Here is an 18,776-nt window from a genome sequence, read left to right on the forward strand (position 1 = left end):
AGCTGGCTACCCTGAGTTGAGGAGAATTAAAAAGTTTAATCTAAAGAGATTCCACTTCCCACCAATGTATTTATCTATTTCACTTTTTAAAAATACTCACTCTGTTTTGGGAACAGCTTTTCTTAGCCAGAAGAAATCAGACTGTGCTAAATACTTGCGGGTTTGCAGTACGTTGCCAAAGTAGTCCGATTCTGAAAATTTGATCTGCATAAAACAAACCACATCATTATTGTTCTAAATGCAGATAAGAGATGGTTTTAAAAATAGACTTCAACCCACTAAGGAGCAACCAGAAGAGACGCTATTGCCCTCCCAACATCGCTCAGCCATAACTCAAGATTCACAAAGCCATGAAATTTAATCTCAGTGATTTTCTTTTAACATAAAAAGTTCAAAAAGCAATATGATCATTTCTGGATCACAGGGAAGAAAACAAGAAAGGCTTCGGTCATTTACTATGTGTTCCATTTACTTTATAATTGAAAAATCCACGTTAAACTTTGCCAAACGTATCTTAGATCCGAAATTTCTTGGCTCACAAGTTCTTGATCTTTTCTAAATTTGTCACATAAGATCCTTCTAATCACATTCAGAGTATACAGCTGAAACCTCATTTAGCTTATAGATGACAATTTAGTCAGAAGTTAAAATCCACTTTACTGTAATTGACATTTGTTTATAAAGGAGAAAAGGGAATTAATTCACAAACCTATTTTCCACCCTAAGTGCAATGGAGTTGCCTAAATAATTTAATTATTAACAAGATTTATCTATTGACACTAAGAAAGGATTTGATTACCAAAAAGCAAAATTACATAGGCAGATCACAGATTATAGACTACATGGGACTAAGGAAATGAGGACTCACAACAATGTTGTTTACTAAGATAATAGGTTATTTAGTTAGAGTTTTTTTCTGAAACAAGAGTAACAAACAGTTTCAATTCTACTGTATTCCATCCAAAACTAGCACTACTTCACCTATGTATTCTATTGATGTTTGTATTGTGGTAAAAGCAATAGTTTGCAGTGCTCTTGAAAGCTTTGCTTCTAAAATCTCTTATTGGCATAATAAATTAAAAAGTGAAATAGATACATAACCACCATTAATAAGAAAAACATGTGAGTAAGTAAACAACCAAGAATAAATTCCTTTTTTTAAAGTGCTCACTATTTTTATTCAGCTATAATAATCGCACAACAGAGAATACCCAAGATAAAAGATACAATTTGCAAAACACATGAAAACCAAGAAGAACGAAGACCAAAGTGTGGGCACTTTGCCCCTTCCTAGAATTGGGAACAAAACACCCATGGGAGGAGTTACAGAGACAAAGTTTGAAGCTGAGATGAAAGGACGGACCATCTAGAGACTGTCACACCCAGGGATCCATCACATAATCAGCCTCCAAATGCTGACACCATTGCATACGCTAGCAAGATGTTGCTGAAAGGACCCTGATATAGCTGTCTCTTGTGAGGCTATGCCGGTGCCTGGCAAACACAGAAGTGGATGCTCACAGTCAGCTATTGGATGAATCACAGGGCCTCCAGTGGAGGAGCTAGAGAAAGTACCCAAGGAGCTAAAGAGGTCTGCAACCCTATAGGTGGAACAACAATATGAACCACCAGTACCCCCAAAGCTTGTGTCTCTGGCTGCATATGTATCAGAAGATGGCCTAGTCGGCCATCATTGGGACGAGAGACCCCTTGATCTTGCAAATTTTATATGCCTCAGTGCAGGGGAGCACCAGGGCCAAGAAGTGGGAGTGGGTGGGTAGGGGAGTGGGGGTGAGGGTATGGGGGACTTTTGGGATAGCATTTGAAATGTAAATGAAGAAAATACCTAATTTTAAAAATATGTTTAAGCAAATAAAAATAATAATAATTGCACAACAGAGTAGGTTTCACTGGCATTATCTTACATGTATATAAGGAACATTGATCATATTTTCTCACCCTATTATCTATCTACACTTATTTCTCTCCTATTCCTACTGGTTCTTTTCCTACTCCATGTTCTCTTCCACTTCTGCTATATTTTTCCTTCCCACTAATAAGAAAAAGTATGTCATATTTGTCTTCCCAAACCCTTAACATTCTGTTCTCTAGATCCTCTTCCTTAGAACTTACCCTTCTAATGAACACCTACTGTGTAGTGATAATAAAAAAAAAAGCTACAGGGAGGCTGGATTTCAGAAAAAAAAACACTATGTGCAAATGTGTATTTTTAATTTTTTATTGAAAATTTCATACAGGTATATAATACACCCTGGTCATATCAATATCTTACTCCCTCCCTTCAGCTCCCCCAACTACTTTGATGTTATTTCCCATCTTCCTCCCAACACACTAAGTCCAATAAATGTTTCCCATATATATATGGGGTATCCATTGAGAGTATCATTTTTAACTAGAAAGAATGCTGATTATGAACCAATCTTTTTTGTTTAGTTATATTTGTTTGGTTGGTTGGTTGGTTTTTCTTTGTTTTTATGTTTGTAGAACATGATTTTAATATTTTCAACTGTTAATATTCAAAAACCAGAATAGTTATTTTAAGATATAATTTGTTATTATATCTCCCTTTTCATTTCTGATTTTATTAATTTGGATGCTGTCTCTGTGTCCTCTGGTTAGTCTGACTAAGAGTTTATCTATCTTGTTGATTTTCTCAAAGAACCAGCTCCTGGTTTGATTGATTCTTTGTATAGTTCTTTTTGTTTCTATTTGGTTAATTTCAGCCCTGAGTTTGATTATTTCCTGCCATCTACTCCTCTTGGGTGAATTTGCTTCCTTTTGTTCTAGAGCTTCTAGGTGTACTGTCAGGCTGCTAGTATATGCTATCTCCAGCTTCCTTTTGGAGGCACTCAGAGCTATGAGTTTTTCTCTTACCATTGCTTTCGTTGTATCCCATAAGTTTGGGTCTAATGTGTCTTCATTTTCATTAAATTTTAAAAAGCCTTTAACTTTTTCTTTATTTCTTCCATGACCAAGTTATCATTGAGTAGAGCATTGTTCAGCTTCTATGTGTATGTGTGCTTTCCCTTTTTGTTATTGTTGATATTTAAGACCAGCCTTAGGCTGTGATGATCTGATAGGCTGCATGGGATTATTTCAATCTTCTTGTATCTGTTGTGGTCTGTTTTGTGGCCAATTACATGGTCAGTTTTGGAGAAGGTACCATGAGGTGCTGAGAAGAAGGCATATTCTTTTGTTTTAGGATGAAATGTTCTATAAATGTCTGTTAGATACATTTGGTTCATAAATTCCGTGAGTTTCATTGTGTCTCTGTTTAGTTTCTGTTTCCACAATCTGCCCATTGCTGAGAGTGGAGCATTGAACTCTCCCACCATTATTGTATGGGGTACGATGTGTGGTTTCAGCTTTAGTAAAGTTTCTTTTATGAATGTGTGTTCCCATGCATTTGGAGCATAGATGTTCAGAATTGAGAGTTCTTTGTGGTAGATTTTTTTCCTTTGATGAGTATGAAGTGTCCTTCCTTATCCTTTTTGATAACTTTTGTTCGAAAGTTGCTTTTATTCGATATTAGAATGGCTACTCGAGCTTGATTCTTGGGACCATTTGCTTGGAAAATTATTTTCCAGCCCTTTACTCTGAGGTATTTGTGTCTTTGACCCTGAGGTGAGTTTCCTGTATGCATCAAAAAGTTGAGTCCTGTTTAAGTATCCAGTCTTTTAGTCTGTCTTTTTACTGGGGAATTGAGTTCACTAATGTTAAGAGGTATTAAGGAAAAGTGATTGTTACATCCTGTTATTTTTGTTGTTAGAGGTAGAATTATGTTTGTGTGGCTATCTTCTTTTGGGTTTGTTGAAAGATTACTTTCTTGCTTTTTTCTAGGATGTAGTTCCCCTCCTTGTGTTGGTGTTTTCCATCTATTATCCTTTGTAGGGCTGGATTTGTGGAAAGATATTGTGTAAATTTGGTTTTGTCATGGAATACTTTGGTTTCTCCATCTATAGTAATTAAGAGTTTTGTTGGGTATAGTAACCTGGGTTGGCATTTGTGTTCTCTTAGGGTCTGTATGACATCTGCCCAGGATCTTCTGGCTTTCATAGTCTCTGTTTAGAAGTCTGGTGTAATTCTGATAGGTCTTCCTTTATATGTTACTTGACCTTTTTCCCTTACTGCTTTTAATACTTTCTTTGTTTTGAGCATTTGGTGTTTTGATTATTATTTGATGGGATGGATTTCTTTTCTGGTCCAATCTATTTGGAGTACTGTAGGCTTCTTGTATGTTCATGGGAATCTCTTTTTTTAGATTAGGGAAGGTTTCTTCTATAATTTAGTTGAAGATATTTACTGGTCCTTTAAGTTGGGAATCTTCGCCTTCTTGTATACCTATTATCCTTAGGTTTCATCTTCTCATTGAGTCCTAGATTTCCTGAATGTTTTGAATTAGGAGCTTTTTGCATTTTCTTTGACTGTTGTGTCAATGTTTTCTATGATATTTTCTGCACCTGAGATTCTCTCTTCTATCTCTTGTATTCTGTTGGTGATGCTTGTATCTATGACTCCTGATCTCTTTCCTAGGTTTTCTAATTCTAGGGTTGTCTCCCTTTGTGACTTCTTTATTGTCCCTAGTTCCATTTGTAGATCACGGATGGTTTTATTCATTTCCTTCTCCTGTTTGATTGTGTTTTCCTGGAATTCTTTAATGGATTTTTGTGTTTCCTCTTTAAGGGCTTCTAGCTGTTTACCTGTGTTTTCCTATATTTCTTTAAGTGAGTTATTTGCATCCTTCTTAAAGTCCTCTATCATCATCATGAGAAGTGATTTTTAGACCCGAATCTTGTTTTTCCGGTGTGATGGTGTATCCAGGATTTCCTATGGTGGGAGAATTGGGTTCTGATGATGCCAAGTAACCTTGGTTTCTGTTGCTTATGTTCTTATACTTGCCTCCTGCCATCTGATTATCTCTAGTGCTACCTTCCCTCACTATATCTGACTGTAGCTTTTTCTTCCTGTGATCATGGTTGTGTCAGAACTCCTCAGAGTTCAGCTGTCTCTGTGATCCTGTGATTCTGGGATTCTGGGATCCTGAGATCTTGGGTGTTTCAGAGCTCCTGGGAGTCAAGCTGCATCTGGGACCTTGAGATCCTGGTATGACCAAGCTCCTGCGATCCTGTGATCCTGTGCATGTTAGAGCACCTAGGAGAAGAGCTTCCTCTGGGTGTTGTGGGAATGGCTGCAAAGTTAGTGCAGTTCCTTCCCAGACTGGTCAGGTGGAGTTCCTTGGTGCCTATGTCCCACTGGTCCCAGTTACTCCCTGGTGTTGGGGCAGGTGTTGTGTCCTCTTCACATCTGATCCTATGATCCTGGGATTATTAGAGAGCCTGGGAGTGGAGCACCTCTGGCTGCTCTGATCCTATGGTTGGCTTTTCAAGATAGGATTTCTTTGTGTAACTCTTGTCTATTCTGGAATTCATTCTGTAGACCAGAATGGCCTCGAACACAGAGATTTGCCTACCTCTATCTCCTGGGTGTTGGGATTAAAGGCATGTGCCACCATTGCCATGTGTTCAATTCCTATTCTTTAAAACACTGAAAAATAAAACATCCTAGGCTAGTCATGGAAAAACAAACTTAACTGAATCTAAAACTCACAAGTAATTTCTTACTAGTAATCTTTTTTGATAACTTTAAACCACAGTTTTTATTTCTTTGTATGTGTGTGTATGTGCACCTCAGTATGTAAATATATGTGTACACCACATGTGTGCATATCCCACAGAGGCAATAGAGGGCATCAGATCTCTTGGTACTGGAGTTACAGGTGAATATAAGCCACCTAATGTAGGTGCTAAGAACCAAATCTAGGTCCTCTTCAAGAACAGCAAATACTCTCAACTGCTGAGCCAATACTGTAGTCCTTTTTAAAGTAAAAAAAAAAAAGAAAAATTGAAATACAGTCACTAAATATGTATGAAACCCATACACATTGATATGTGTGTGTGTGTGTGTGTGTGTGTGTGTGTATGTATGTATATATATATATATATATATATATATATATATATATATATTCAATATGATGATTAGAGACTTAATAGGTAACCTGGTTGTTGTCCAAAGCCTAGCTCACATTTATCTGATCCCAAATATAGAGCAGATATTGTGTCTCAGAAGAAATATTTTCTTAATAAGTGTTCTAGATAGGATTTTACTTCTGTGAGCAGATACCATGACCAAAGCAATTCTTTTTTTTGATTACGTATTTTCCTCAATTACATTTCCAATGCTATCCCAAAAGTCCCACACACCCTCCCCCCCCCACTCCCCTACCCACCAATTCCCATTTTTTGGCCCTGGCGTTCCCCTGTACTGGGGCATATAAAGTTTGCCTGTCCAGTGGGCATCTCTTTCCAGTGATGGCCGACTAGGCCATCTTTTGATACATATGCAGCTAGAATCAAGAGCTCCGGGGTACTTGTTAGTTCATAATGTCAAAGCAACTCTTATAAAGAACAACATTTCATTGGAATTGTCTTACAGGTTGAGAAGTTCAGTCAATTATCATCGAGGTGGGAGCATGGAAACACCCAGGCAGGTATGGTGCAGGAGGACCTGAGAGTCCTACATCTACATCTGAAGGCTGCTAGGAGAAGACCGGCTTCCAGGGAGCTAAGATGTGAGTCTTAAAGCCCATGCCCACAGTGACATGCTTACTCCAACAAGGTCTCACCTCTTAATAGTCCCACTCCCTGTGCTGTGCATATAGAAACCATCACAATGAGTCATGTTAATCTTCACAGAGGGCAAGGCAAAAATATTGAGCCAGGGATAAAACAGCTGAATACACACTGAGAATGGAGGAAATGAAAAAATACAAACTGGCAATAGAGCCATTCTGCTTGACCAAAATATTTAAGGCAGTGACTTCAAATTGTCCCTTCTTAAAACTACTTAGACTAGGGAGACAAGGCTGATGAATAAAGCACAGCATGGTTGCATAATAGAAAGCAGTACAGAGCACTTCCGGTCAGCGCCAACCCCGAGACAACTTGGGCACGAACCCAGCAGACAGTCCCTTGGTCCCCAGAGGACTCTCCACTCTGCAGGTGGCCTAGCAAGCCCAGGATCTTAGGATCACTGGTGAGTGGAATTCAACATCTGTTCCAAAACAATCACAACCGGCCTGAGCCAGCAGGAGCAGGGACTCAGAAAACCCGCCAGACCAGGGGCTCAGGTCCCTTCGGTTTGGTGCTGGTATACTTTGCTTTCAAACACAGCAGACAGCCTCATGATGCCCAGAGGAGAAACCACTTCCAGGCATTGTAACATGCCCAGGATCCTGGGATTCCAGGAGCCCAGGAGCCCAGGAGCCCAGGAGCCCAGGAGCCCAGGAGCCCAGGAGCCCAGGAGCCCAGGAGCCCAGGAGCCCAGGAGCCCAGGAGCCCAGGAGCCCAGGAGCCCAGGAGCCCAGGAGCCCAGGAGCCCAGGAGCCCAGGAGCTTGGTCATAACAGGATCTCAGGGTTTCAGAGGAAGCTTAACTGCCAAGAATTCTGACACACCCAGAATCTCAGGTTCATAGGATCCCGGAATCACAGGATCACAGAGAATGCTGGACTCTGAGGAGTCCTGAATCAACCGGAATTACAGGAAGGACACGCTCTAATCAGATATGTTGAGGGAAGCAAGCACTTGAGATAATCAGGAGGCAAGCATAAGAACAGAAGCAACGAAGACCAAGGTTACTTGGCATCATCACAACCAAATCTCCCACCATAGTAAGTCCTGGATATACCATCACACCAGAAAAGCAAAATATGGATCTAAAGTCACTTCTCATGATGATTATGGAGGACTATAAGAAGGAAATAAATAACTCCCTTAAAGGAATACAGGAGAACACAACCAATCGGGTGAAAGAATTGAACAAAACAATTCAGGATCTAAAAATGGAAGTAGAAACAATAAAGAAATCACAAAGGGAGACCATTCTGAAAATAGAAAACCTAGAAAAGAAGTCAGGAGCCATTGATGCAAGCATAACCAACAGAATAGAAGAGATAGAAGAGAGAATCTCAGGTGCAGAAGATACCATAGAAAACATTGGTACAACAATCAAAGAAAATGTGAAATGCAAAAAGATCCTAACACAAAACATCCAGGAAATCCAGGACACAATGAGAAGAACAAACCTAAGGATAGTAGACTAGAAGGAAGATTTCCAACTTAAAGGGCCAGTAACTATCTTCAACAAAATTATAGAAGAAAATTTCCCAACCTAAAGAAAGAGATGCCTATGAACATACAAGAAGCCTACAGAACTCCAAATAGATTGGACCAGAAAAGAAATCCATCCCATCACATAATAATCAAAACACCAAATGCTCAAAACAAAAGAAAGAGTATTAAAAGCAGTAAGGGAAAAAGGTCAAGTAACATATAAAGGAAGACCTATCAGAAATACACCAGACTTCTAAACAGAGACTGTGAAAGCCAGAAGATCCTGGGCAGATGTCATACAGACCCTAAGAGAACACAAATGCCAACCCAGGTTACTATACCCAACAAAACTCTTAATTACTATAGATGGGGAAACCAAAGTATTCCATACAAAACCAAATTTACACAATATCTTTCCACAAATCCAGCCCTACAAAGGATAATAGATGGAAAACACCAACACAAGGAGGGGAACTACATCCTAGAAAAAAGCAAGAAAGTAATCTTTCAACAAACCCAAAAGAAGATAGCCACACAAACATAATTCCACCTCTAACAACAAAAATAACAGGAAGCAACAACCAATTTTCCTTAATATATCAATATCAATGAACTCAGTTCCCCAATAAAATACACACACTAACAGACTGGATACTTAAACAGGGCCCAACTTTTTGCTGCTTACAGGAAACCCACCTCAGTGACAAAGACAGACACTACCTTACAGAATAAGGCTGGAAAACAATTTTCCAAGCAAATGGTCCAAAGAAGCAAGATGGAGTAACCATTCTAATATCAAATGAAATCGACTTCCAACCTAAAGTTCTCCAAAAAGAAAAGGAGGGACACTTCTTACTCATCAAAGGTAAAATTTACCAAGCTGAACTCTCGATTCTGAACATCTATGCTCCAAATGCATTCATAAAAGAAACTTTGCTAAAATTCAAATCACACATTACACCTCACACAATAATAGTAGGAGACTTCAACACCCCACTCTCATCAGTGGACAGATCCTGGAAACAGAAACTAAACAGAGACACAGTAAAACTAACAGAAGCTATGAAACAAATGGATTTAACAGATATTTATAGAACGTTACATCCTAAAACAATACAATATACCTTTTTCTCAGTACCTCATGGTACCTTCTCCAAAATTTACCATATAATAGGTCACCTAACGGGCCTCAGTAGATACAAAAATATTGAAATAAGCCGGGCATGGTGGTGCACGCCTTTAATCCCAGCACTCAGGAGGCAGAGGCAGGGGGATTTCTGAGTTCGAAGCCAGCCTGGTCTACAAAGTGAGTTCCAGGACAGCCAGAGCTATACAGAGAAACCCTGTCTCAAAAAAAAACAGAAAAACAAAAATACAAAAAAAGAACAAAAAACAAAAACAAAAACAAAATACACATGAAAGTTGAACAACATTCTACTCAATGATAACTTGGTCAAGAAAGAAATAAGGATAGAAATTAAAGACTTTATAGAGTTTAATGAAAATTAAGCCACAACATACCCAAACTTATGGGACACAATGAAAGCATCCCTAAGAGGAAAACTCATAGCTCTGAGTGCCTACAAAAAGATGCTGGAGAGGGCGTAGACTAGCAGCTGGACAGCACACCTAAAAGCTCTAGAACAAAAGGAAGCAAATTCACCCAAGAGGAGTAGCCAGCAGAAAAAAATCAAACTCAGGGCTGAAATCAACATGGTGGAAGCAAAAAGAACTATACAAAGAATCACCCAAACCAGGAGCTGTTTTGTTTTTGTTTTGTTTTAGAGAAAATCAACAAGATAGATAAACCTCTAGCCTGACTAACTACAGGGCACAGGGATAGTATCCTAATTAACAAAATCAGAAATGAAAAGGGAGACATAACAACAGAAGCCAATGCTCAACAAAACTGAAATATCTGGATGAAATGGACAATTTTCTAGACTGAAAACAGGTACCAAGGTTAAATCAGGATCAGATCAATGATCTAAACAGTCCCATAGCCCCTAAAGAAATATAAGTAGTCATTAATAGTCTCCCAACAAAAAAAAAAAAAAAAAAAAAACAGGACCAGATTGGTTTAGTGCAGAGTTCTATCAGACATTCAATTCTAATACTCCTCAAACTATTCCACAAAATAGAAACAGAAGGTACTCTGCCCAATTCATCCTATGATGCCACAATCACTTTGATACCTAAACCACATAAAGACCCAACAAAGAAAGAGAACCTCAGACTGATTTCTCTTATGAATATTGACGCAAAAATACTCAATAAAATTCTCAAAAACTGAGTCCAAGAACACATCAAAACAATCATCCTTCATGATCAATAGGCTTCATCCCAGGGATGCAACAATAGTTCAATATATGGAAATCCATTAACGTAATCCACTATGTAAACAAACTCAAAGACAAAAACCACATGATCATCTCATTAGATAGTGAGAAAGCATTCGACAAAGTCCAATACCCCTTCATGATAAAAGTCTTAGGAAGATCAGGAATTCAAGGCCCATTCCTAAACATAATAAAAGCAATATACAACAATCCAGTAGCCAACAACAAACTAAATGGAGAGAAACTAAAAGCAATCCCACTAAAATCAGGGACTAGACAAGGCTGCCCACTCTCTCACTACCTATTCAATATAGTACTTGAAATCCTAGCCAGAGCAATTATACAACAAAAGGGGATACAAATCGGAAAGGAAGCAGTCAAATTGTCACTATTTGCAGATGATATTATAGTATATATAAGTGACCCCAAAAATTCAACCAGAGAACTCCAAAACCTGATACATAACTTCAGTGTAGTAGCAGGATATAAAATTAACTCAAACAAAACAATGGCCTTTCTCTACACAAAGGATAAACAGGATGAGAAACAAATTAGGGAAACGACACCCTTTCCAATAGTCACAAATAACATAAAATAGCTTGGTATGACTCTAACTAAGGAAGTAAAAGATCTGTATGAAAAGAATTTCAAGTCTCTGAAGAAAGAAAACGAGGAAGATCTCAGAGGATTGAAAGATCTCCCATGCTCATGGATTGTCAGGGTTAATATAATAAAAATGGCTATCCTGCAGAAAGCAATCTACAGATTCAATGCAATCCCCATCAAAATTCCAACTCAATTCTTCACAAGTTAGAAAGGGAAATTTGCAAATTCATCTGGAATAACAAAAAACCTAGGATAGCAAAAACTATTCTTAACAATAAAAAGACCTCTGGTGGAATCACCATGTCTGACCTCAAGCTGTTACAGAGCAATTGTGATTAAAAACTGCATGGTACCAGTACAGAGACAGACAGATAGATCGATGGAATAGAATTGAAGACCCAGAAATGAACCCACACACCTATGGTCACATGATCTTTGACAATGGGGGCGGGGGAAACAGCATTTTCAACAAATGGGGCTTGCACAACTGGTGGTTATCATTTAGAAGAATGAGAATTGATCCATTCTTATCTCCTTGTACAAAGCTCAAGTCTAAGTGGATCAAGGAACTCCACATAACAGACTGGGAAAAGATCTTTACCAATCCTAAATCTGATAGGAGTTAATATCCAATATATATAAAGAACTCAAGAAGTTGGACTCCAGAAAACTAAACAACCCTATTAAATATGGGGTACAGAGCCAAACAAAGAATTCTCATCTGAGGAATACCGAATGGCTGAGAAGCACCTAAAAAAAATGTTCAACATCCTTAATCATCAGGGAAATTCACATCAAAACAACCCTGAGATTCCACCTCACACCAGTCAGAATGGCTAAGATAAAAAACTCAGGTGACAGAAGATTCTAGTGAGAATGTGGAGAAAGAGGAACACTCCTCCATTGCTGGTGGGACTGCTAGCTGGTACAACCACTCTGAAAATCAATTTGTCAGTTCCTCAGAAAAATTGGACATAGTACTACTGGAAGATCCAACAATACCACTCCTGGGTATATACCCAGAAGATGCTCCAACATGTAATAAGGACACGTGCTCCACTATATTCATAGCAGCCTTATTTATAATAGCCAGAAGATGGAAAGAACCCAGACACCCCTCCTCAGAAGAATGGATACAGAAAATGTGGTTCATTTACACAATGGAGTACTATGCAGCTATTAAAAACAATGAATTTATGAAATTCTTGGGTAAATGGATGTATCTGGAGGATATCATCTTGTGTGAGGTAACCCAATCACAAAAGAACACACATGATATGCACTCACTGATAAGTGGATATTAGCCCAGAAACTTAGAATACCCAAGATACAATTTGTAAAACACAAGAAACTCAAGAAGAAGGAAGACCAAAGTGTGGATACTTCATTCCTTCTTAGAATGGGGAACAAAATACCCAAGGAAGGAGTTACAGAGATGAAGTTCAGAGCAGAGTCTGAAGAAATGACCATCCAGAGACTGCCTCACTTGGGGATCCATCCCATAAACAACCACCAAACCCAGACACTAGGCAGTTGCCAACAAAAGACTTCTGACGGGAGCCTGATATAGCTGTCTCCTGAGAGGCTCTGCCAGTGCCTGTCAAATACAGAAGTGGATGCTCACAGTCATCCATTGAACAGAGCACAAGGTCCCCAATGAAGGAGTTAGAGAAAGGACCCAAGGAGGTGAAGGGGTTTGCAGCCTCCTAGGAGGAACAACAATATGAACTAACCAGTATCCCCAGAACTCCTAGGAACTAAACCACCAATCAAAGAAAACACATGGTGGAACTTGAGGCTCTAGCTGTATATGTAGCAGAGGATGGCCTAGTCAGTCATCAATGGGAGGAGAGGCCCTAGGTCCTGTGAAAGTTCTATGCCCCAGTGTAGGGGAATGCCAGGACCAGGAATGGGAGTGGGTGGTTTGGGGAGCAGGGGGAGGGGATTGGGGATTATCAGAGGGTAAACTAGGAAAGAGGATAACAATTGAAATGTAAATAAAGAAAATAATTTTTAAAATTAAAAAAAAAGCAGTACAGAAGTTTAAATGAATGTTCTATGTCCACTAATATGAAATAGTCTCAAAACCAAGGTTAATATGCAAGTCATATATATGAGAAAATTTAAAATTGTCATGAAAAAGCATCAGGGGGTGGAGGAAAGATCTGTGCCGTCAAATATATTATATTATGATTGAAACATATTGTATTGAAATGCACAGTAAAACACTTCTCAGTCTTTTGTCTAAGGTCAAGTATATAACATGGGAAACAATATTATATATTTGTTTGTGTACCATTTATTAATCAAAAAGTTATGCCAATAAAATTAAATTTAAGATAGTGTTTATATTTTGAAGAAGATAAAAATGGGGAGAAGAGTTTAAAATCAGAAGTTCATTATATAGAGAACTTAAAATGTACCTATTTTATTCATTGAACATTTATGTGTATGCCAGGCAGTGAAATACACCTGTTATCCAGGTACCTAGCTTGCTAAAGCAAGAGGATTACTTGAGCCTAGAACTTTGAGGCCAACCAGAGTATCATAATACCACCCCCATCTCTCTCTAATTATAATAACAATAATAACAGTAATAATAATAATGAAACATATGTAAATGCATGTATAAAATTAGTTTGATAATATATGTTTAATATGAGCCCTTATCCTATTTTACATATAATAATATTAGAAATGTTTCATAATAAAAATAAATATTAGTATTGGCTCTATTTTAAGATAAAGAATTTCTCTTAGTCTAAAATAAGAACAGTAAACATGTTTTAGGAAGCCACTTTAATTAGCAATGCTAAGACATCTCTGGGCCATAGAGCTAAAGGATATGTCCAGGACCTTCAAAATATGATTATAACTAATAGAAAATTCAAATATTTTCTTGAGTTCAGATTATCCTTTGAATATATTATCAATTTTTGTCATATCAGTGAAGTCAATTTTTAATGTTTTTAAATTATTTCTTCACTTTTATTTACATTGATGTTCTTCTGCCTGGTGCCCACAGAGGGCATCAGATTCCCCTGGAAGTAGAATTACAGTCAGTTGTGGGTGCTGGGAATTGAATCCAGGACCTTTGGAGAAACAGTCAGTGCTCTTAACCTCTGAGCCATCTCTCCAGGCCCTGAAGTCAGTTTTTTACTAAGTTTGCTAACTTTAGTATATTCTTGTTACACCTATAAAACCAAAAGCTGACATCAAAGTTGGTTCACAGACTTTAGAGAGAGAACCATTCCCAAATTTCCTGAGCATGTAGTGGCATGCACCTGTAATCACAGCACTTGGGAGGCTGAGATGGGAGGATTGGAACTTGAAAGCTTAGTTTGTCTATATTCCAAATAATACTTTTATATTGTTTTAATAATTAATCTGAGAATATTTATAACTACTTAAACTGACTTAATTAAGCTACCACAAGTAATGATGTTACACAATTCACAAGAACACATCTTGGTTTTTTTGTTGATTTTGTTGTTGTTGTTGTTCAAGTGTAGAGAGTGGACCATCATTGTATCAACATCTGATAGGCAGAAACTAGAGAGTGAGGAACCAGATAAAGCTACAAATTCTAAACCATTTGGCTCCTAATTTAGTGTTATTCCCTTTGATTCAAATAGGAAATCTCAGTGATTCAACAAAGAGAACATAGAAGAAGGTAAGAATTGGTGCTTATATGGAAGCAGGGAGTGAGCATCTTTCTTCTGTGATATTGTAGAGCTGTTAAAGGAATATTAGCAAATGTCTATAGGAGAAAGTGACAGCACAAAATGTGAACTGTAAAGGAAAAACATAAATTATGTGTTAACACAAATGACAGCTATAGAGAAACAGAAAGTAACAATGGACTTTAACAGAATTATATTGAAGTACCAATATTGTGGGTAGTTTTAGTTCCTTTCCTCTGCCTCAAAATTTTTCCACCCTCTGATACTTTGATAGTTTAAATTTTATCACACTGCATACTAATGAGAAAAACCTTGGAAGTCCAGTAACCTTTGAGAAACTTTTGTTTGTTGTTCAGACAGAAGCAAAAGTGAATGTTCACAAACACTCTGAAGTTTTTAAACCTTTTCAAGGGACAAATTAGGTCAAAAGCCTCTTTTCTTGTCAGTTACTAAAGAACATCAAGGTCAAGTTGATAATGGCTTTCAATCAATTCCATTTTGACCTTTCAACTGAGTGACCTTTGTAGAACTAGTTGGGGTTCTCATGTCATTCTGTTTGAACCACTATCCAGCTTGTTAAAATGGATCCTGGATTCCCCTTCTGGGAGATGCTACTGTAGATGCAAAGTACCAGTTTCCATCAATAAAGTAGAAGAATAAAGTAATCATTTCCTTCTCTTCCACTACTCAACTTAGGTGATGGACGTGCATTACAAGGAGAACAAGGAGATGTGTTCAGGATTTTTTGTTGGGTTTTTGTTTCGTGTTTGTTTGTTTGTTTGTTTGGTAGAAAAGTAAGGCTATATTTATAAGACACTGCCTATGCCAACAGAAGCAGAGTTCTCCCATTTAACTCAAATCTACTTAAGGATGCTCAGAGATATATCTAAGGATCTGTATGACTTTGTTAGGTACCCAAAGAAATTTCTGAATGCTTAATTGAGTCTATATTTTGAATTTATATTTCCCTTATTTAAATAATGGATCAAAATAAAAAGATAGATGTTCACAAGAACTGGATGAGAAGTTTCTGTCTCTGTCTCTCTGTCTCTGTCTCTCTCTCTCACACACATATGGGTGTAAACATATATGTATACATGCAGGGGTGTGTTTCAAAACGTTTAACCATCTACATATATAATATAACATAGAAATTCCCCATAAGTAGCCATGTAAAGGTGACTGAGAGCCTCAGCCAACACATAGTAATGTCCTCAACACATGTCCTGCCTCTATGTTAGTGTGGAAGAGCAGTACTTTATTGGTTCTTGCCAGTAAAACACTCCAGATGAAATCTACTGTGTGAGAGATAAGGAGGCCTGGTTAGAAGATTGAGGGTACCATGGCATTCCATGTTCTGCGCCTATTCTTAGCTCTCCAATGCCATGGTAACTATGAATTACTTGAGATAACTGAGAACATTTTTTCCAAAGAATGAATGAATAATTATCATAATATTTTAATGGAGTAATCTACCCAAAAGTCATCACACTCTTGCTGTGTTGCAGTGACACTATTATTCACACACACACACACACACACACACACACACACACACACACACACACACAAAGAGAAAGAAACAGAGACAGACAGACCATGGCTAGAGCAGAGAAAAACCTTGAGTTACTAATGTGTAGTTTACCTCAACTTTCCTTTATTCCCTACCTTCCAACCTATTTCCTCTGATTGAAATACCCAGTGTAAGTTATTTTGCTCTTTTCAAAATTGGTAAAAACTCACTTTTCAGTCTACTTCTGTTAAGCATCAATGAAATAGAATATATACTTTATAGGACTAATTTGAAGACTGATCGACACTTCCCTTCGTCTTCATACTGATGTCATTTCAAATGAAGGGTAGTTCATTTCTTCTTGCTCTTAACAAAGAGTGCAGAAAAACTGTTGTTCAGAAACACTTGGCACAGTATCTCAATTTACTTTGTCATTCTCAGAGGGGAAATGATATTCTCTGACCCTTTTTCACATTCACCTCTTAACTCTTTTCATTTCTCCTTATCTTCATATGAGCTCAACTACAATTTGCACCCTTTATCCCTGACCTCCCTCTGATCCATCTCCTAATCACTCTCCTCTTTCCTTTTATATTTGTGCCTGATGAATCATATCTTCACCTGGGTCAGACTGAGCAAGCTGCTTTTCATTTCTAACAGCTCCTTATGCTCAGAGCTTGTACTAGCATGAATTGAATGTAGGCTCTCTAGTAGTCCTTATCTACATGTTTATTAAAACTGAAAACACTATTGTGTACCCAGGATATTTCAGTCATTTTTCTCTTATCCTTAGTGGTATGATTTACAATTGCATAATCCCTTAACCTCTTTTCTGGTTGGGCTTATTCATTTGTCTCTATCAGTTTCTGAACAGAAATGTATTTTGATTTTGTTCACCATTGGCTTTTTAAACTGGTAGAAATGCTTGGGTATAATTTCAATCTGTTTTGTCAATGAGTTGGGCAAACCATTTCTTCACAAAAGTGCTTAAAAATCTTGGTAGCTGGTGGCTGCACTTGAGACCCTGGAGAAGTGTATACTATTTGATATCTGGCTTCTTTTCACAAAAGATACTGTGTTCGGTGAAGCCTTAAATCTGGGACTCTCAATTTGGACAGCAGCAGGCTGCCAACAAAACCTGATCAACTAAGGATTGTGAGCAAGCTCTGAATGCTGCCTGATTGGATTAAGGCTTGGACCAGTTCCATCTATATAGCCTTTTAAATCAATTTGAGGGACCTGGATACTGCATGCATTAATTCATGATGACTTTGACTTTTCCAGACCAAAAACAAATGAAGAACAAGAAAAAATCTTACCACTATCATAACTGCAAGTTGAAGGTGTCATAGCTAATGCTCATGTTTGTGTTTATGTGCCAGTGAAGGCTCTGAACATTTTATTTGTTCCTTATGACAATCCTGTATAGGCAAGATTACTATCATTCATTTTGCAAATGATGAAATTGAGGCACAGAGAAGATATATAATCTGTGTCAGGTCCCACAGATAGTAAGTGAAAGCCTGAGAATTTCACTCTAAGCATTCTGATTCCTAGGTTCATGCTCATAACCACTACCCTCCCATATCCTTACTTGGAATATTTACCAATGACACACAATTATCCAGGTAAGTCTCCTGGATCTCCTTCTAGAGTACTTTGTAGCCTAGAGATATCATTCTTAGTCGTGACAGTTCTCATTTTGACCCACAGGACTACCTTTTTAAAATGTTATATGTATAGGTGTTTGGTTTACATCTATGTGTATATGTGTGTGCTCATGCCAGAGAACGCCAGAAGAGGGCACCAAATCCCCTGGAGCTAGAGTTAGGAGTTTTTGAAGGCAACTGGCTCATAGAACCCAATCCTCTGAAAGATCTTGACCACTGAGCCATCTGCCAACCCCCATGAGATTATTTTTTATAGGGAACCTACTATGTGCCAGACATTGGGTCAAGTAGGTGCTTTAAAATTCATACACTATCTTCTTCACAAATCCCTCCCCTCAGAGCTTATGGAACCTCATGAAAGAGGAGGCAGAAAGAATGTAGGAGAGAGGGGGGATGGAGAACACCAAGAGAACAAGGCCCTATGAATCAACATGAACAAAGCCTGTATAAACTTAAAGACTAAAGCAGTATGCACAGACTAGCAAGATTTTATTGAAAGGACGCAGATGTAGCTGTCTCTTGTGAGACTATGCCGGGGCCCAGCAAACACAGAAGTGGATGCTCACAGTCAGCTAATGGATGGATCATAGGGCTCCCAATGGAGGAGCTAGAGAAAGTAGCCAAGGAGCTAAAGGGATCTGCAACCCTATAGGTGGAACAACATTATGAGCTAACCAGTACCCCGGAGCTCTTGACTCTAGCTGCATATATATCAAAAGATGGCCTAGTCGGCCATCACTGGAAAGAGAGGCCCATTGGACTTGCAAACTT

The 18,776-nt window shown here is 38.1% G+C and overlaps 1 protein-coding gene across 1 annotated transcript in view; it reads right to left on the bottom strand.

The window, feature by feature from the left end:
- The window catches only part of Phex (phosphate regulating endopeptidase homolog, X-linked), a 253,212-nt gene that overhangs the window by 76,178 nt on the left and 158,258 nt on the right, over positions 1–18,776 (bottom strand). Inside the window, exon 14 of the mRNA NM_011077.2 lies at positions 101–204. Within this exon, the coding sequence (NP_035207.1) occupies positions 101–204 (104 nt within the window). The remainder of the gene's footprint in view (positions 1–100; positions 205–18,776) is intronic.

This window comes from Mus musculus, chromosome X, assembly GCF_000001635.26.
Source record: "Mus musculus strain C57BL/6J chromosome X, GRCm38.p6 C57BL/6J".
Taxonomy (NCBI): Eukaryota; Metazoa; Chordata; class Mammalia; order Rodentia; family Muridae; genus Mus; species Mus musculus.